This window comes from Maylandia zebra, linkage group LG22 (assembly GCF_041146795.1).
Source record: "Maylandia zebra isolate NMK-2024a linkage group LG22, Mzebra_GT3a, whole genome shotgun sequence".
Lineage (NCBI taxonomy): Eukaryota > Metazoa > Chordata > Actinopteri > Cichliformes > Cichlidae > Maylandia > Maylandia zebra.
The window spans coordinates 4,992,536-5,010,627 of NC_135187.1; the positions used below are offsets into that span (position 1 = coordinate 4,992,536).

The 18,092-nt window shown below is 41.8% G+C and overlaps 1 protein-coding gene across 2 annotated transcripts in view; it reads right to left on the reverse strand.

Annotated features, from left to right (window-relative positions):
• Positions 1-2,281: 2,281 nt before the first annotated feature.
• The window catches only part of cnot3b (CCR4-NOT transcription complex, subunit 3b), a 40,100-nt gene continuing 24,289 nt past the window's right edge, over positions 2,282-18,092 (reverse strand). For both annotated transcript variants that reach the window (XM_004569766.5, XM_004569767.3), the window contains 12 exons: positions 15,493-15,621; positions 15,055-15,145; positions 13,752-13,885; positions 11,450-11,506; positions 9,358-10,306; positions 9,139-9,244; positions 8,614-8,764; positions 6,122-6,218; positions 5,684-5,885; positions 3,238-3,370; positions 2,790-2,915; positions 2,282-2,654 (listed from right to left, as the gene is read on the reverse strand). In XM_004569766.5, the coding sequence (XP_004569823.1) occupies positions 2,556-2,654; positions 2,790-2,915; positions 3,238-3,370; positions 5,684-5,885; positions 6,122-6,218; positions 8,614-8,764; positions 9,139-9,244; positions 9,358-10,306; positions 11,450-11,506; positions 13,752-13,885; positions 15,055-15,145; positions 15,493-15,621 (2,274 nt within the window). In that variant the 3' untranslated portion in view covers positions 2,282-2,555. The remainder of the gene's footprint in view (positions 2,655-2,789; positions 2,916-3,237; positions 3,371-5,683; positions 5,886-6,121; positions 6,219-8,613; positions 8,765-9,138; positions 9,245-9,357; positions 10,307-11,449; positions 11,507-13,751; positions 13,886-15,054; positions 15,146-15,492; positions 15,622-18,092) is intronic.

The following is an 18,092-nucleotide window of genomic DNA, read 5'->3' on the forward strand; positions in this document are numbered from 1 at the left end:
CTGATCAGAACGCGGGGGACTCTAGCGTTCTCACATGTTACTAAAAGTGTGCTTGAGCTCCCCTTGGGTGCAGCAACAGTAATCTGTCATAAACAAGACAGAGCAGGACACAAAGCTCCCAAATGGAGCTTCATGGCCTCTCTGATCTTTGTGTCCACTGTTGCTCTGGTCAGAGATGCAAAAACGACCCTCTGTCTGTACTGCTGAAGACAAAACGCCAGTATCTGACGTCTTGGGATGAAAACATTTTGGCGTATTTTCAGGCATAAAGCTTCAAACCTAAATAAAGTTGTAGCTTAGCTTGTTGAAAGCTATCAGAAGCACCTGGTTAGCATCTTTCTGCTGCGTGCAGACACTGACATGAGCAGCTGATCGTATATTTGTCTGGCAGCCGGATGGGAAAATTTCTGCCGACAAGCCAGCGCAGCGAAGGTGGACACAATCTGATCTGTGCACAAACAAAACAACAAAAACTCTATAGAGGAACATTGTGGACTGAGCTTTCAGCAGGTATTCATAAGTGCCATTATTGTAGTCGTGAGAGGATCCCCGTGCACCTCCGCTGCGTTTGAGTGAACGCAGAAAAATTTAAACTGTGCATGACGAGAAAACTGGGAAAGGAGAAGATTTAATTACAACTTGAGTTGTCCAAGCTTCTCCCAGTTTGAAGCCATTTTTGTGAAACTATGACATAACGCTGCCCACCAGGTAAAAGACAGTTACTACCAACACCTCGCCGGCTGCGTTGTCACACTCCTCCTCTGCGGATAGACGGGAGTAGGCAGGGCAGGATATTTTTAGACCAGCGGACAAAAAGCATGAACCACCTCACAAGTAAACAAACACCGACAACAACAATAACAAGAAACGGGACCTCTGGAGTGCGAGCGAGGCCTGCGGTGCCACCTACGACCAGTGTTTACCCGTTCGGCTGCTGGTTGCTTGTTTTCCCAAACAGACCAGAAGAGAGAAGCTAACTGCTGAGCTCCGGCTTCACAGAGCTGTAAAAGGACGCCTCATCGTCACAGCAGCAGGGCAGGTGACCTCATTAATCAGCTGTTTTACACAGAAATCCAACACTTTTGCACCTCAGGAACTTGACACCTGTGATTCCAATGATAACCGCCACACTGGGGGAAGAGATGCTAGGCCTAAATATCAGCTTCTACTCGCTTGTTGAGGCGGATGAATTCATTCATTAATAGCCTCACCTACAGCATCTGATATCCGCTGCTCTATTTCAGCTCCTTCGGCGTCTGATGATATAACGAGTTAGAAAAATAGATCCGAAAATGCAGAACAGCAAATAATTTTAAATTTCATGATTAGGTTTTCATTAGTTCTGCTTACTTTTACTTTAAACTAAATTTTGTATTTTTTTTTATTTTTTTTTCCCTCTTTTAAACAGATTCATTCATTGTGAATGACTTCCTGTTACTCCAACAAGACCCCAATCAGCTCTTGTTGTTGTGGAGATGAGCTTTACTTTTACATATATAAGGGTGCAGGTGAGCCTGGTTAGCACCACCTCTAACCAATACTTCACTGTTAACACCTCAATAACGGAGACAACCACACTGATCATGAAGGTCGACTTTACAGAAGAGCGATTTAAGTGCACAGCTGTACCTAATAATCTGGCCACCAACTGCATTTCACTGTAGATTCAATGTGGCTGTTCAAGTTCTCCACCTAATTTGTACTGAAGCAGAAAGACTGACGTATTAACGGGCACGAAAATGATGTGTGTCCACGGATATGAAGCCCTGCTATCATTTTATTCCACTACTCCAAATCCAAATTAATCTGGATTATAAACCAGTGGAAAACAAGGCAGAAGCTCAGCATCATTATGTCTCAGGTTATGCGAAGCGTCACATTAGCAGCTGTCAAGTTCATGAAGCAGAAAAGAGCTGGCTGCTCATCCTCTTTGATGCGTCCTCGTTTGCTTCTCACTTGATTTTAAAATTCATTTCTCTCAGCTGATGCAAGTCTGAGAAGTGTTACCTCACTGATGGAGTTCACATCTCCAGGTTTTCATTGGTCTGTTTAAAGTAGACAGAGCCTGCGCTGAGAATATAACTGACCAATAATCTTTGGCCTTTAAAGGGCGGGGCTAACAGAAGCAACAGTTTTAAAGCCAAATTAACAGGATAACTCAGAGTCGAGGGCAGGGGATAGTAGAACATTATACGCGTGATTATTTTGTGTGTGTTTGTGTGATTTGTCTAAGCCAGGAAATATTTTTTATTTTTAAAAAAAAAAAAAAAAAAAAAAAAAAAAAAAAAAAAAAGGCCTGCTGATGAAGAGATAGAAAGAAGAAAGGAGGAGATGATAGGAGTGGGAGGGGTTATCACTGCCGGTGTGAGGATGGTAAGGCGGGATTTGGAGGGTCAGGAGGAGGGACGAAACCCGCCCGCCCCCCTCCGGCCCGCACGTCTCCTTTTCCCAGCGAGCTGAGGTCAAATCCAGGAATGTCAGCAGGTGGATCAACCTTCTCCATGCGTCCATCTCTCACTTTCTCAGCTGTCAGTCCTGTCGCTTCTCTCTGCACGTCACTGGAGGTCTCGGTCTTCGAGGTACCGGTACTCAAACGTGAAGCCCTCCTTCTTCCGCTGGCCCCATTTCTCATAGTCAAAGTAAATGTATGTTCCCTAAAACAAGCAAAGAAAACACTAAGTTTGAAGACAAAGAGGAAGGCGGTCAACGCACGACTAAATGTTTGCAGAAACATCCATATCGTTAACATTTTTAAACTCTGCGGCTGAACACACAGATGTGATTCTCACCTGCTCAAACTCATCAGTGATGGTCTTGGGTTCTTCGTGCCTCTGAAACCACATCATGTACTTTGTGTGGAACCTCCACGACTGCTTCTTCAGGGCTTTGGCTGCCAGATACTGGGCCTTAGTGCCCTGCAGAGAGGGAGAGAGGAGAAGACGAGTGCTGAGAAATGAGACTAAATTAGGAGCACGTTTTGGCTCTGAGGAGAAAGAAATCCTCAATTTTACTTGTAATATGATTCATAAATACCTCATGAGCCTAAATTAAATCTGACTTTAGTGTAATCAATTTAGTCTTGACCCTGGACTCCCTAACAGGCCCTTCTTTCATTTAAACTAATCATCTTCATCCTCCAAATTCCGATTCAGCAGATCCAATTATAACCTAAAACAGTCTCACAGAAAGAGTTTGCTGTAAACAACATTTAAGCAGAAACGGACCAACACCGCTTACCTCCAGGTAGTAAAAGATGAAGAAGAGGGTCTCTGTGGAAAGCCTCTGGTAAAACTCTACAGTGTCTGAGTGGGGCGGTGGCACCTGGTGGTGGAAAGGCAGGGTGGGGCAGGGGTTTCTCATCAGGTACTGCCTGTAATACACAGACAGAGAGGGGAGTTAATGGTTTATAAATGAAGAAAATGGCAAGAATTTAGCATAACTTTTTAGATAACACGCTGCATTCCTAAAGTCTTATCTTCAGTATAGAAGGGGGGAGAAACAGAAAAGATGAAAAAAAATTTGTCTTGATCTCATTTTTTTAAACATCTTTACCTAAAAATCAGTTTTTCATCTCAACTATATTAGATGTTTAAGAAAATCCACAATTAAAACTTGTGCTGTCAGAAAAAGGTGAAAGTACTGAAGCACCTCCCTTTAAAACCTTCCATTTGTCAGGGGCAGCCAATCAGAAGACAGGTGGCTTAAAGAGAGGGTGGCCTTAAAAGCAGATGAACTGATGGGCTCTACGAAAGCTCAGATGGATTTTTGTTGAGCCGTGAATCACGTTAAGCTACTCTAGTAGAGCTTGAGAATAAAAATATGGGGCTGAAAATAAGCAGAACAAAATAACCAATTAGGATTTCTTCCATGACCTAAACAACCCTCATCGACAGACTTCACCCATCGTCTCTGCACAGTTAAAAGTGAAGAAGCTCTGTTTTAAGGCTTTTTAAAAAATAAATATAAAGAAATGCAAACACTACAAGTGCAAAAATAAAGTAAAGCAACAGGTTGAGATTCCCATTTGTAAACACCAAGTCAAGATGGGCAATCAGAACCACTGACACCGTGACATCAGAAACTACAAACTGGTCGAAATGTAAGAAAAATCAAAGCCTAACATTTATAATGTGTTTAATTGTGAGAATCAGAGTTATTCTCACGGCAGACTTATTTTACCAACATGTGATCTGAAGACCGAGATGTCACGTGTTGTGGAACATGTGGGTCGTACGTACACAATGATCTATATAAAGATTTTCCTTCCCTGATGGATTCACAGAAAGTAGGAAAATTCAGCAGTGGGTCACTCTCTCTACCTAAATGCACTTTTCCGAGTATTTTTAGAATGATGACAAACCCAGTTTGTCTGTTTCCATGAAGCTGTGTGCACCGAGGGCGCGCCTAAAATAACAGAGTCCCACAAACGGAGCAGAACAGAAAGTGTGCGAGTGTTTGACTAATGTGAGCACTTCAAATCAAACGTGGAGGAAATGAGCTCTGTGCGTGTAGGAGAAACAAGTGTGTGCGTGTAAGCTGAAGGTAAATTATTTATACTTTAAGAAACAGGTGGAACAAACACGTCTGTCACGCTTTTATTACAGAGTCATGTTTTAATCACAACAAGACAAAATCCACGCTCTGCGTGTGTGTGTGTGCGCGCGCTCTCATCTGTAAAGCACAACAGGTACTGTGGGACAAGAGGGTTTGAGTGTTTGATTTAAATGTCAATTGTATCTGTGTGGGCTGACTGCATTGTAGATACTGTACCAGTATAATCACTTCTGCAATTATGACTGTGTGTGTACAGGTGGGCTACATTACTGAGCACTCCAGTATCAGACTGTACTACACACAAATCGAATAAAGCAGTGGGGTTTTTATTCCCTGTGCTGCAGTTTCTCCCACTGACTTCAGTTGACTGAATTTTGCTCTTTTAAATATTTTTTACTATTGTTTACACAAAGAGCTGAGGCGCTTTTGTCCAATCTGATCCGTAGATGTTTTGATAGAGTCACTGTGAGGAGATCTTTTAACAACTGTAGTGTATAGTGCTGGTCAAAAGTTAAGTCACTTGTAAATGGGTAAATATGGAATAGATACAGTGATTTATTTATGTTTGGAAAGTGCACAAACATGAATTTCCACAGTTTTGTTGTGCATGTACAACATTTCATGTCATTTCATTCTATGCTATGAGTGGAAAACAGTATATGAGGGAAGAAAAGTGCAGCACTAATGAGCCTGAAAGTCAATGTTTGGTATGACCACCTTTATTCAACACAGTGAACTGAATATACTGCACTGGGATGTGTTTGGGATCACTGACATGCTGCAGAACTAAGACATTATCAGTGAGTAACCTTCCAGGTTATATTGCATAGAGGATGCAAATCTGACTTTCTGTATGTACGACTTAGTTCTGCATGACAGAGTCTCCACCATGTTTTACAGATGACTGTAGACACTCACTGTTGTACCGCAGTGAACTACTGAGTCTTCTTAGATTCAGGTAAAGAAATGGGCTTTATTTTATTTTTATTTATTTATTTTACAGCTGACTTGACCCTGGCCTCCTCTGAATTTAAACAGTTGTTTGTTTGTGAAGCTGCCTGTAGTGTGTTGTGTATAACGATGCTTTTTCTGACTGCAGAAAAGGTGGGTGGTAAAAATTTCACTGCACCTGATTCTCTCGGAGTCGGATGGGTGTGGCATATGCGTCCACGCCTGCTCCTGCATGACCTGTTGGTAGCCCTGGTCTTTGGACAGGGGAACCGGGCCCAGCGGACACACCCCCAACGATGGGGGGATGCTGACTTCTGACAGCGAGGGCTGAGGTCCTGATGGGGGGCCTGAAGGGGCCGTAGTGCTGCTGGGGAATATTTCTGAATAGGAAAGAGTGAGGGGAAGTGACGATGAGAGGGATTCGGGTTTTGGAAATGGAGAGAAAGAAAAGTGGAGTTGAGTCAGGGATGATAATATCATCAGCAGTTTTTGTTCAGAGGCGGCTGAGAGTGGGAGGTGAGATGACATTTTGTTCCATTAAAACACAGCTTTTCTATTTCTGCTCTATGGTAACCCTCCATCTCTTTTTATCAAGGTGTGTGTGTGTGTGTCTTACCTGAGGTGAGGTGCAGGGAGGTCACATCTCCCTCGATCCCTGAGCTCATTGCTGCTCGCTCGGCCATGGACTTGAGGCTGCTCAGAGGCTCTTGGGGCTGATGAGGACAGACAAGGAGACACTTGGGAAAAAAGATTCTCTAGGACGTGTGCACAGAGTTATCATACCTGCTTGAACACAGGAACTCGAGTTCCCGCACCACTGATAATGTTGTCATGGAAATCACTTTGACTTCGGTTTTCGGGCTGTTTGGTTTCTCTGCTCCTGTGCCCTCCCTTCCTAAGATGCATGTGACGTAGCGTCAGGCAGCTTGAGGAGTGATTTCAAGATGACATGACGAAACAACAACAAAAATAATGCACTATATGTTCGCAAGTACGTGGATAGCTTGGAGAGTGTCCTTCAATATCATACTGCAATAATGTGATTTACTTTAACTCTTAGATCAGAGATTTTTGTTACTACAAGAAACAAAATCGACTAAAACCACATCCATAGAGAAATTATTGTTCTCGTTTGGTGTGTTGACTGCGGTCAGGTTTTATGTGGTGGACCTAAAGTTGTGTGTACTCGTGTCTGCAGGCACATCCAGGGGGTTCAAAGATACTTTAGATTGGTCTGTAGTGCAGCCATTCAGACTGTTTATGGAGTGCCAAATCATGAAGAATATAAAAAGATCGAAGATGAGTTTTAGTGAAGGAGGTCAGCACTCTAGTATCAAAAAACCTCTTGTTTCTGTACATCCCCTACAAAAGTCCTACTTTACTCTCCATATTTTCTCAGATCATCCAAAATCAGTTGGAGAAACACTGAGTTAGTCTAACATATTCCATAAAAATAAAGTTGAACTTAAAGCCAAAGAAATTAGTACGTTTAGTCACAGGCTAACTCGAGCTCAATTGAGCGTATGCAAAGATACGAAATGGAAGAAATTCACACTGGGCAAATTAAACATTTCAATTTTGGTAAAATATTCACTTCACACTGAGTCTCGAATACCTACCAGCTAAAATGATCCCACAGACTTTTCTCCTGATACTAATAAATATTAAATATTGTCGCCATGGTTCAACTTCACTTTTATGTAAAGACTCTATAAGCTCTGTTACAGATTTACACCGCCTTGAAATTTTATACAACAGGAAGTTTGTATGAAATTCACAGGGCTGCAAATTCTCCAGCAAAAACTGTTGTTTTTGCAAGTTTTCAGTAATTCAGATTTTGCAGCTTTAACATTTCATTCATCAAGAATCAAATGATCTTACTCTTTTTTTATATCCCCATGGAAACACTGTATAATTGGAGATCACTTTTGAACTTACAATGATCTGGCACAACATTATGACCACCTCTAATATTCTGTTTGCCCCCCTTCTGCTGCACTGATCCGTCAAAGCACAGACTCAACCCCACCCCTGAGTGTGCTGTGGTATCTGCACCAAAATGTTAGCACCAGTTCCTCCAAGTCCTGTGATTTGCTAGGTCAGGGATCCATGCATCAGACTTGTTTATCCAGCACATCTTGTGCAACTGGATTGAGATCTGGGGAATTTGGAGACCAAATCAAGGCCTCAAACTTATTGTTCTGCTCTTCAAATCATTCCTGAACCATTTTTTGCTTTGTGGGTGGATGCATTACCCTGCTGAAGATGCCATAGCCATCAGGGAATACAGTTTCCATGAAAGGGTGTGCATGGCCTACAGAAATGCTTAGTTAGGTGGTAAATGTCAAAGTAACATCCACATGGATGGCAGGAACCAAAGTTTCTCAGCAGAACATTTCTCAGAGCATCATACTGCCTCTGCTGGCTTGCCTTCTTTCAAATAGTACATCCTGATGCCAGATGGTCCCCAGGTAAGCACGGCACAAACACGCAGCAATCACAAGATTTAAAAGAAAGCCATTTCATCATACCAGGCCTCCTGTTGCTCTGTGGTCCAGTTCTGATGCTCAAATCTGTACTTTTACCCAATTTTCCTGCTTTTAATACATCAACTCTGAGCACATAGTGTTCCCTTGGTCCCTGATATCCCCACTCACTAACAGGTGCCATGATGAAGGGATAATCAGAGTCATTCACTTCACCTGTCAGGGGTCATTATGTGTGTGATCGGTGTATATTCATACCTCTTTAAAACATTACTGTACCAACCTAACTTGGCAGGTATTTGGTTCCTCCGTGTCGACATTTATTGATTTTTGGCACTGTTCTCTCAGTGTTTGCTGAAATTTGCTTTAAACAGCTCTGTTAATCAACAAACAGCAGTAATGAGACTGTAATCATCTCCCCTTTGGATTTAACTGTTGGCAGAACGAATTAATTAAAGCAAAGGCCATTCTTATTGTGTCTGCATGCAAATTAATAGTCTGTGGAGATTTGGGAGATTAAGTTGCTCTCTTAGCAAACAACACTCAAATCCCAAACTCCCATATCCCCCCAAAACGATTAAAAACATAGCTGTTCACCTTCGTATGTTCAAATGTGTCTCACCTTGATGCTGTCGGAGGACTGCTGTGAGTAGGACATTGGCCCATTCAACAGGTTGCTGCCGCTCACCGTTTTGGCCTCGCTGTAAGAGGCCGGGGATGGAGAGTTGGATGACAAACTCATAGAGCCCAGTAGACTGGGACCAGTGTCCTTACTGGAAATAGGAAACATGGATTTGTTTAGGCTGGGGTCACAGTCAAAAAGGAGCACAAATCTAAAGAAGTTACAGAAAGTCTTGTTTTCCACAAGCAGCAGAAGTTTCGCAATAAAATCCCCTTTGACAAATACTCCTGTGCAGGCCGAAGGTTAAAAGGCTTTTAATTAGAAGTGCATATAGGAAGACTTTAATGCAGTCATTTTAGCTATGGAATCTGAACGGCTCTAAGGATGCTTTGTACGCGTATTTTTAATCAGACAAATAAGAAATAAAGTCTAACAAAAAGGAGAGGGTAGTGGTGACAGTCAATTTCATTAAAATGCTTCTATAAAAACAATCATGTCCTCTAACCAGCTGCTTTGGCTACTTACGGCTGATTGGCTGTAGAGGTCAAAGATGAGGGTTGGCTGCTTTGCGATTGGCTGGCACTGTTGAGGGCGGAGTCTGCTGTGTTGTCTGCTACCACAGCACTGTAACCTGTAATAAAAACATAAATACATAAATGCACTTAGAAATCATCCTCAGGTGTAATTTCTCTCTGAAACTTTATTTCTACAGGTGCTGGAAAAACGCAGACATTAGATACTCACTAGTGCTACCGTTCTGCTTCTGTCGGCTCGGTGGTCGGACAGGGAGCGAATTTCCTCCTACTACTCCACTCCCTGCTGATCCCGAGCTGCCGCCGTTGCTCCCGATGACTCCTACTCCGCTACCTGGGGCTAAACCTCCCACCGAGCTCGGTGACACCAAGGATGAGCCCTGCACCCCTGACTGACTAGAGCCCAAACCCAGAATCCCAGAGCCAACCACGCCCGGCGCTGCACCCAGCAGACCTGTCGAGGATGTCGGCCCGCCGACTGTCATGTTCCCGCTGCCGATGGAGCCTACAGCACTGTTGGTCGTTGCTGTGCTGACTCCACCCAAAGAGCCTGGTAAGCTGGAGCCGACCGCCTGAGCGTAGGGTGCAGGGGTGTTACTGGACAGAAGGCCTGCCATGGTGCCCGTCAGGGATGCCGGCATCCCCGACAGGCCGAGGCCTCCGGACATGGGGCTGGTGGTGATGGCGCCCGAAATGCCTTTCCCCAAAGAGAGGCCCAGGCTAAGGCCCAGGCTGTTGGAGGTTGGCGTGGACCCTGATGGAGCCTGCGGCTGCGAATTTGAAGCACGGAGCTCCTGTGTGCTGGCATTGGGTGGAGAGGCGGCCAGTGAGGCAGGGTGGCTGTTGGTGGAGGTGCTGGAGTTGGAGATAGGAGCTGAGGAGGAGGAAGAGGAGCTAACGGAGTTTTTGGCCTGTTGCTGCTGCGCTGACGGGTGCGGCGGCTGCTGGGTGGCGTTGCTGTAGCTGCCAGCGGAAGTGTTGGTGAGATGACCTGCTGAGTTGCTGTGATGACTGTTGCCCCCAGAGCTACTGCTTCCTCCCCCAGCGATGGTCGCCATAGAGATCATTGAAGATGAGGTCAGTCCCGAGACGGAAGAAGAAGCAGAGGAGGAGGAAGAAGAGGATAACGAAGAGGAGGGATTTCCATTCTTCACAGGCGACTGAAAAATATAAAAAAAATACATGAATTAATTAAAAATTAACCTGATGTCTTAATCAATGACTTTTCAAAGCACTGCTCTTGTTGCTCCATTATCTGATGGACAACAATTGTTTTTTGCCCAATAACACATCATTGTTTAATTACAGTACAATGAACACTGCTCATTTATCGCTGAGGACAAATCATAAACCAAAGTCAAAGATTCGATTGAACATGAGGGACTGACCCACACAACAATATATTTTAAGGCAGATGAGATAAGTATGCTGTTTGGGGATTTCAGGGAAAAATCTCCATGAAAATTTCAGGCTCATTTGTGGACTTAAAACAGGAAAAGGATAGTGCTTTGTTTCCCCTGCTAGTCATCGATGAAGGAGATAACAAAGAGACTGTGCAACATTTATATATAGCTGTCACCATTGGCTGTATTTAAAAGGTGTAGCCATTATGAAGAATCCTGTTGTCAAGTCTCAACCTAAGTGTTTTTGCCATTGCCATGAAGGCTTTTTTTAACATGTAGAACTAGACGTCTTTTTGCAACCAGAGGGATCGCCCCCTACAGGACATTGGAGAGATTGCAGGTTTAAGCAGACACGTCATGTGAGGAGACTCAAAGAATCCTGAATAGAAATCTTTGCAGTAGCAAAGAAGGTGGTTGGCTTAAAATTTAAGTAGTAAAAACAGGCAACATATTAGTACATACTAATTAATGTTGTTGCCCCGGTGCATGACCATAGATGTTTATGACAGTTTCAGCTATGTTGTAGCAAACCTCTCTACTCTTGTGTTTTAGTAAAGATGTAGAAATTTTACACTTTTTGTTTGTGGTGTGTTGAGCAGTGTTGGTGCTCTGGATACTGTGGTTTGAGGTTCTGGCTCTTTCCTAGTTTGTTTAGGATCAGACTGGTTCCAAGATGACTCCAGAGTTGTTAGACCAGAGTCCAGATGGACTTTGGTTTAAGGCATGCACTTACATAGGCTTTACATGCAGTCTATGACGTTCACACTCGTCTGACTATTTACTTAACGAAAATTAACTGATAACTGCAGCACTTTATGATAATCTCAGAAGGTAATGATGTTCCTGGAGCTTTCGGCACTCCTGCTTTACTGGGAGAGGTTTCGGCATCTTCACACTAACCTGACTAACTTCACTGTCCGTCGAACGTCCCCTCTTCTTATCATCTTCTGAGTTCTCCTGAAAAAAAACAAAAAAAAAAAAAAAAACACACATGGCATTAGGGCCACAGAGACAAACACCATGGTTGTCATCCTCATATGCGCCAATGCAAATGTGTGTGTGAAGTGAAAAAAGAAGAAAAGAAGAAGAAAAGGGGGTGGGGGGGTGGGGGGGGGGAAAGCAGGCAGTAGCAGATTTAAGCTTTGCAGAGCTTTTTGGGTCTCATGTTTTAATTCTTCTGGTTAAAGTATCCATAGCTGTCCATTGCAGTTAAGTAATTAATGCACTTTATATTTAATTTGCATTTACCATCAACAACTTTATACGAGCACATTTTTTCTTCTCAGTCTTGCTTAATTCTTATGCTGCTTATGTGTATGGGAAAATTGAGATCATCTTTCATTTCAGATTTTTGCACTGTGTGCAGAAACATGCAAAGTAAACCTCAATTTAAGAAGCGTGCACTTACATTAACATTAGTCTGTGTACATGTTGGTACATCAGAATCAACCCACTATCTGCAATGTGCATCCTGCCACATTCCCATTCCTGTGTGCATGTTAACACAAAGGTGTGTCACGGAAAAAGCTGTGGAATTTTTCTAAAAATTGGCTGCAGAGCGAGTAACCCTATAAAGACAATCAAAGCACAATGCAAAAATAAAACAAAGTGAACACATACTACAGGTTGAAAGCAACACAGCAGCTACAGCCAAAGTAGAGCGAGTGTATGTATGGGAAGAAGAAAAAACACTGTATGAATATATATATATTGTAAGTGCTTTGGCAGAACATAAGAGGCAGACTAAGTGAACAGACTTATCAGTATCACAGCTCTATCATTGCTTAGACGTGTTTATGGTAAAGACAATGTAAGCTGTATTTTATAAGCTGCAGCCATGACAGTGTTTAACAGGGCAAGTACAGATTTAATGTTTGAGGAGGAGAGGGAAAAAAAAAAAAAAAAAAAAAAAAAAAAAAAAAAATCACACTGAGGCTCAGACTATGTGCAAAAGGTCAGCAAGTACAAGAGGTGCCCTATTTTAGGATTTTTTTTTTTATATATATATATGTTTAGCCTTACAGATCAATAAAACCACTGAGGGGGAAAAACAAAACAAAACAACAACAACAACAACAACGGAATAAAGTTTCATATTTGAATCTACATTTTTTACTGGAGATCAGTATCAACTCAGAAATTAAAAAACCTGATGTTTGATGGTTTTTAAAAACTTTATACCCTCCATGCATCAAGTTCAACAAGTTCTACAATGAATGCTGATGCAATTTTCTGGAGCACTGATTGGTCAGTAGGGGGTGGTTATACATGCGTTGATCTTTTATCTTGCACGTGATCTGCTCTGGAACCGATTAGCTCTGTAGCTTAAGTGAATGCTAATAAAATTAACTACCTCTGGAACACTAAAACTTCCAGATTCTGCTTCGTAGAACAGCCGTCTGTAGTTTGGGACTCCCAGATGTTTTGTTACATTTGACTTTTAGTGCAAACTCTAAGGTAAAGCAAACATCCAAACTTATACTGCGTCTCATTATCATCATGTATGTCTGTGTCGAACAAACTCAACAACTTCTAGAAACCTTCACAGCCGAGTCAGAGCAGCCTACTGAAGACCTTCCTCATCCTTTACATTCCCTTTAATGCCACGGTGTAACTTCTCATCAGCAGCGCGGAACAATACCACGCCTTCTATTCAGACAAACGAGCCCTATAATAACTGCTCTCACTACATACTGTGTGTGGGCGGATAGGAAGAACAGATGATATAAAGGCAACGCAACAGAACAATGAGAGCAGATGGCAGGGCACTACAAAAGCTACAAAGGCAATTATCTTTCATTTATATTTTAGATATTGACTCAACTTGAGTGTAACAATCGACTTAATTTCCCTCGATTACCAGTATTACTTCAATAGAACCATTAGTGACAGGTTCAGCAGTCAGTGATGAGATAAAACTGGATGATTATTTTTGGTGGAAAAGCAGCAGGTTAATTTATTCATTTGGATTTTTAAAGTAATTTTAATTGTCATATCACTGGGGACGGGAACATCAAGGATGCAAATAATATGCAGAAAAGCTTGAATGATTGTGAGCAACAAGTGGGGTCCAAATTACTCTTAATCCTTTTTAAATGACTTTAAAAAGCCCTCAGTGTTTTATTTATTAGTGCACAGCTAGCACAGACAAAAGCACACACATAACAGAAGCTTTAGCTAACTCTGGGGAAAGTTCTCTTACTGTAGTGCAAGTAGCAGGCGACGGGGGGATGGGTGAAGATGAGGTGGTGGAGGTGGGTGTGCTGCTGGACTGCTGGAAGATCTCGTCCTCCAAGTGCGAGTGCCCCGGCGGTGAAGTGGCGACCAGCGACTGAGCTGGAGAAAGCAGAGGCAGAGAGGGAGGTCAGTGAAAGTCAAAAGGCCTTTAAGACTTTGGTAGGTTTAAATGTTTAAAGCGGTTTACAAAAAACTGTGGTTTGGGCCATTTTAATAATATATGATGTATATATGATATAGTCAAAAATGTTAAGATTTTCCATTGGAAGTGACCGGGATTAGAAAGGAGAATATAAAAGGATGAGTTTGGACATGTGCAGAATAGAGACGTTGGATTGACTGGAAGAAGAAAATGCTGAATATGGAGCAGACAGGCAGAAGGAAAAAAGAAAGACCACAGAGAAGATTCATGGATGTAGTGACGGAAAACATGGTTGGTGTGACAGAGGAGGATGCTGGGGATACGGGGAGGATATTACGTGCAACTAGAAAAAGTTGCATTTCCTGTGAAAATGCAGTGTGAATGCCGTGTAGTGGAATCTGAAAAAAAGCAGAACTATCTGCTGAAAAGAGGCGTAGAAGCTTATCTCTTTGGTGAAAACTGCTTTATTTGAAAGGGTGGAGCGAGTGCAAGAGGAAAAGATGTGGGGCAGCAGCCATAGGTAGGATTCGAACCTGCACCATCTGGTCTCAAGGCGGCTACTCATCTCACTAAACCAAACTGGAGCAGAAGAAACTGAAATTTGTGCTGAAAACAGGTGAAAAAGCTGAACTTTCTGCTTAAAGGAGGTGAACTTGTTGAACTCTTTTCTGAAAAGAGGTGAAGAAACTGAAATTTGTGTTGAAAAGACTTTAAAGAAAAAAAAAAAGTTGTACTGTTAGCTGAAGAAATTGTTGCCATAGGTGGGATTTGAACCCGGGCCTCCCGCTCTGAGAACGGGTGCTCATCTCACTGAGCTAAAACACAGCCCACCCGCGGGGAGCTAAATCAGCATAGACACTTGTGATGTGGTCCCATTCATCTCAAGGGGCCAAAAAAAAAAAAAAAAAAGGGCATAAAATGCTTAATATTTCAAAAAGTATAAATGTTACGAGCGCCAAAAGATATAGCTGGCATTAGCAGAAAGAGCAGAACAGTTTAAAATCTGAATGGTGAAAATCGGCTGAAAACTGAGGGAGTTTTCAGCCTCACGGCATTCACACAATTACACGTAAACAAATAAAAAGTGTGAATTCAGAAACCAAACCCCGGTTCCTTCTCTACTTACGAATGTCCTCCAAATCCAGATCGTCGTAAAGGAATTCGTTCTCCTCAAAGTCGGGATCCTGCGACGAGTCGATATAATACTCTACGTCATCCTGCGGAAAGTGCAGATAGAAGGGAAAGTTACAAGAAAGTTTCGTATACAACATTTCTTAAACTAATTTTGTGTGTGGCAGTATATAAATAAATTCATCTGATGAAGGTTTACACTTTTTGTATAAATATTTCATTTAGTTGATGGAAAAACAAAGAAAAAGGCCGTAAAACTAATTTTTAGGAAAAGTTTGGCACACTAATTAAATTAGAATAAGTTATTTCTGCAAGTAACACCCGAAGAAGATCTTGTGGACACAAACTGTGCCTTTGTACAAACATTTAGTTGCTGATTCTATGTTTAAAACTGAGAAAAGGACAGAAAACACCAATCACTCTAGCCTCTGACCTTGATCTTCCTGATGGCTTCCACCTGCACAGAGTCGTTGTCCAGCATCCTCAGTATCGTCTCCAGCATCCGGATGTGGTACCGATGCCTCTCAATGAATTTCTTCAGCTCCTCGATCCGGTCCTGCTTCTGTACAACCAAAAATAGGCGAGAAGAAGAAAAACAAAACAGCAATTTAAGTAATGTAAGGAGGCAACACAGGCCCACAATCTACTTTTTAATTTGCTTAAGTCCAAACATTGATTATATCTGTGTTATGAAAATCTCTTAACATGTTTGAGCATGCCAATTCTCTACATTAATTATTTACTGTTGGACTAAAAAAAAAAAAAAAAAAAAAAAAAAAAAAGCAGCATACAGCAGCCGGAGCATTTGACAGCTATAAGGCTGTGCGAGCGTAACATGCCGCTACATGTGCACTTTATGGCTTAATGCATCATATAAGCTAGCTCACGCATAACTGCACCTCTTACTTCAATATTTAATATTTCTAAAGCTTCATACATATTCTGGAGCTCTCAGCCATGTATTGCGTTTCTTTGTCCAGAGATAAGTTTAGATAAAACTAACACACCCAGATACCTCTGAGGAATAAAAGAAAAGAGTGCACGAGCAAGCTGGGCTGATGTGATTATAACAACACAGCAGCTGTTAAAACAGGCGGTCAGGACTCTTATGGAAATGTCTGGTGTGGCTGCTGGTGCAGGCAGCCAAGTGTGGCGTGTTAATGTTTCACCTTAGTGCATTTTAACACTGCACCAGAACAGTCAGGAGCATGAACAAGCCTCCAACATACACCTGAACTCTTTGGCCTCTTGTGCCACAGCTACAGTTGTAGTCAGACGTTTATATGTACTTAGAAGCATGAAATTAATGAGATCATCCTTGTACTGTTTTTTCCAGGGTGGCATCATGGTGCAGCACACATCTTTAATGAGTTTAAAAACAATCGGCTGCACAAGTTTGTTTTCTCTAATCCACACAGCCTCAAAGATATGAAGGATTTGTTTGACAGCACTTACTGCATTGAGCAATACTCTGAATGGGAAAATCCAAAACTACCCCATGACGTTCATGTCCATGAGGAGTATGCAGACCACAAGTGTAATTAAGAAACGGTCCAAGCCTGTATACAAGTTTATTTGGCTCTAACATTAATAAAACAAATTGTTTTCTTTTATTTTTTGTTTCCCTATTTTGATCCCAATAAAGCCTTAAAAGACTCAAAATATAATGTATATTGTAATGTTAATCTAAAAAACAAAAAAAATTAAAAAAAATAAAAAATAAGTTGTGAGTTTTGTATGAATTCTTCGGTCCGGCTACAGCAGTCTGCAGCAAATCGTTTTCAATTGTAGATTAAAACACATTTGGTGCTCTGGTAAGTATTTGGGGCAGCAGAACAAAATAAAGAGTGTGTGTGTCTGATGTTAATGCAGCAGTGTGTATCGGAGGACTCGAGTTTTTAATAGTTTCTGGACAACAACAGAGCTGGAAGAACACAACACGCTCACAGTGAGAGGAAAAAACATCACCAGAGGTATCCTGTAAATTATAAAATAAAAATAAAATAAAAAACATGTTAAAAATTTTAGTCATGAGCTTCTTTCATCCAAAGAGAACAATAAGAAATATTTATACTGCCAGTACTTCCTCTTTGCGCAGAGTAGCCTGAAACTGATTTTCTGAACATGTCCCTGTCCTCAGATGGCCTTCAATCACTAGATCTCAATCTAATGGAGCTCCCTTCTGGGATGCGGTAGAACGGCAGATTTATATCGGGGATCTGCAGCCAACAAATCTGCAGCAACTGTGTGACGCAATCAATATATGAATCTATGCCATGAAGAATTAGGGTAGTTCTGAAGGCAAGAGAAGGTCCAGCTCAGTATTAGTAAGGACCTATTAAAGTGGCGAGTGGCAACATGTCCTAATAGGAGCCAACTTAGTGGCCTATAAACGTAAGATTTAACCAGAACCCCTCTTTATCTCTGCACACACTTTGTAGCTTGTTTTTTTTTTTTTTTTTTTTTTAATTCATCCTTCTTGCATCTTGAACATTTAAAAATCAAAGTACAAAGCACAACAGAGAGAGAGAGAGACCCTGTGTGAAGATTTTTATACCAAAAGAAATTTTAAGCCTTAAACTTTTGGTCTGAAAACCACAATCTTACAGCAGCAGTACAGTGCAACAGTAACTCTGAAGATCTCTGCTGAGAGAGACGGTCCTACGCTTTTGGCCAGCTAAACTAACCGCACAAGATACAGATAAAAATAAACTCCTCTGGGTCTCATTTATGAAACGTCCACGGCGAAAAATTCGTGCTCACAACTAAATGCGAGGCTAACAAAGTCGGCTGCAAACACTTTGTGACATAACAAAAGTATTTTCTTCAGCATGAGCTATAAACTCAAACATGGAATCTGAAAGTTTTCATGCTTTTTGCAATATCTGCACTGTCATCCACAGGTTTCTCTATAAATGAGATCCCTGAAGAGGACTTGAAACGAAAGCCAAAAGGAGGAAGTCAGGAGAGTTGCCCTTGTCTGGATAGAGACAGAAGATGAATGGAGCACACACTATCTGACCTCTGTAGCAG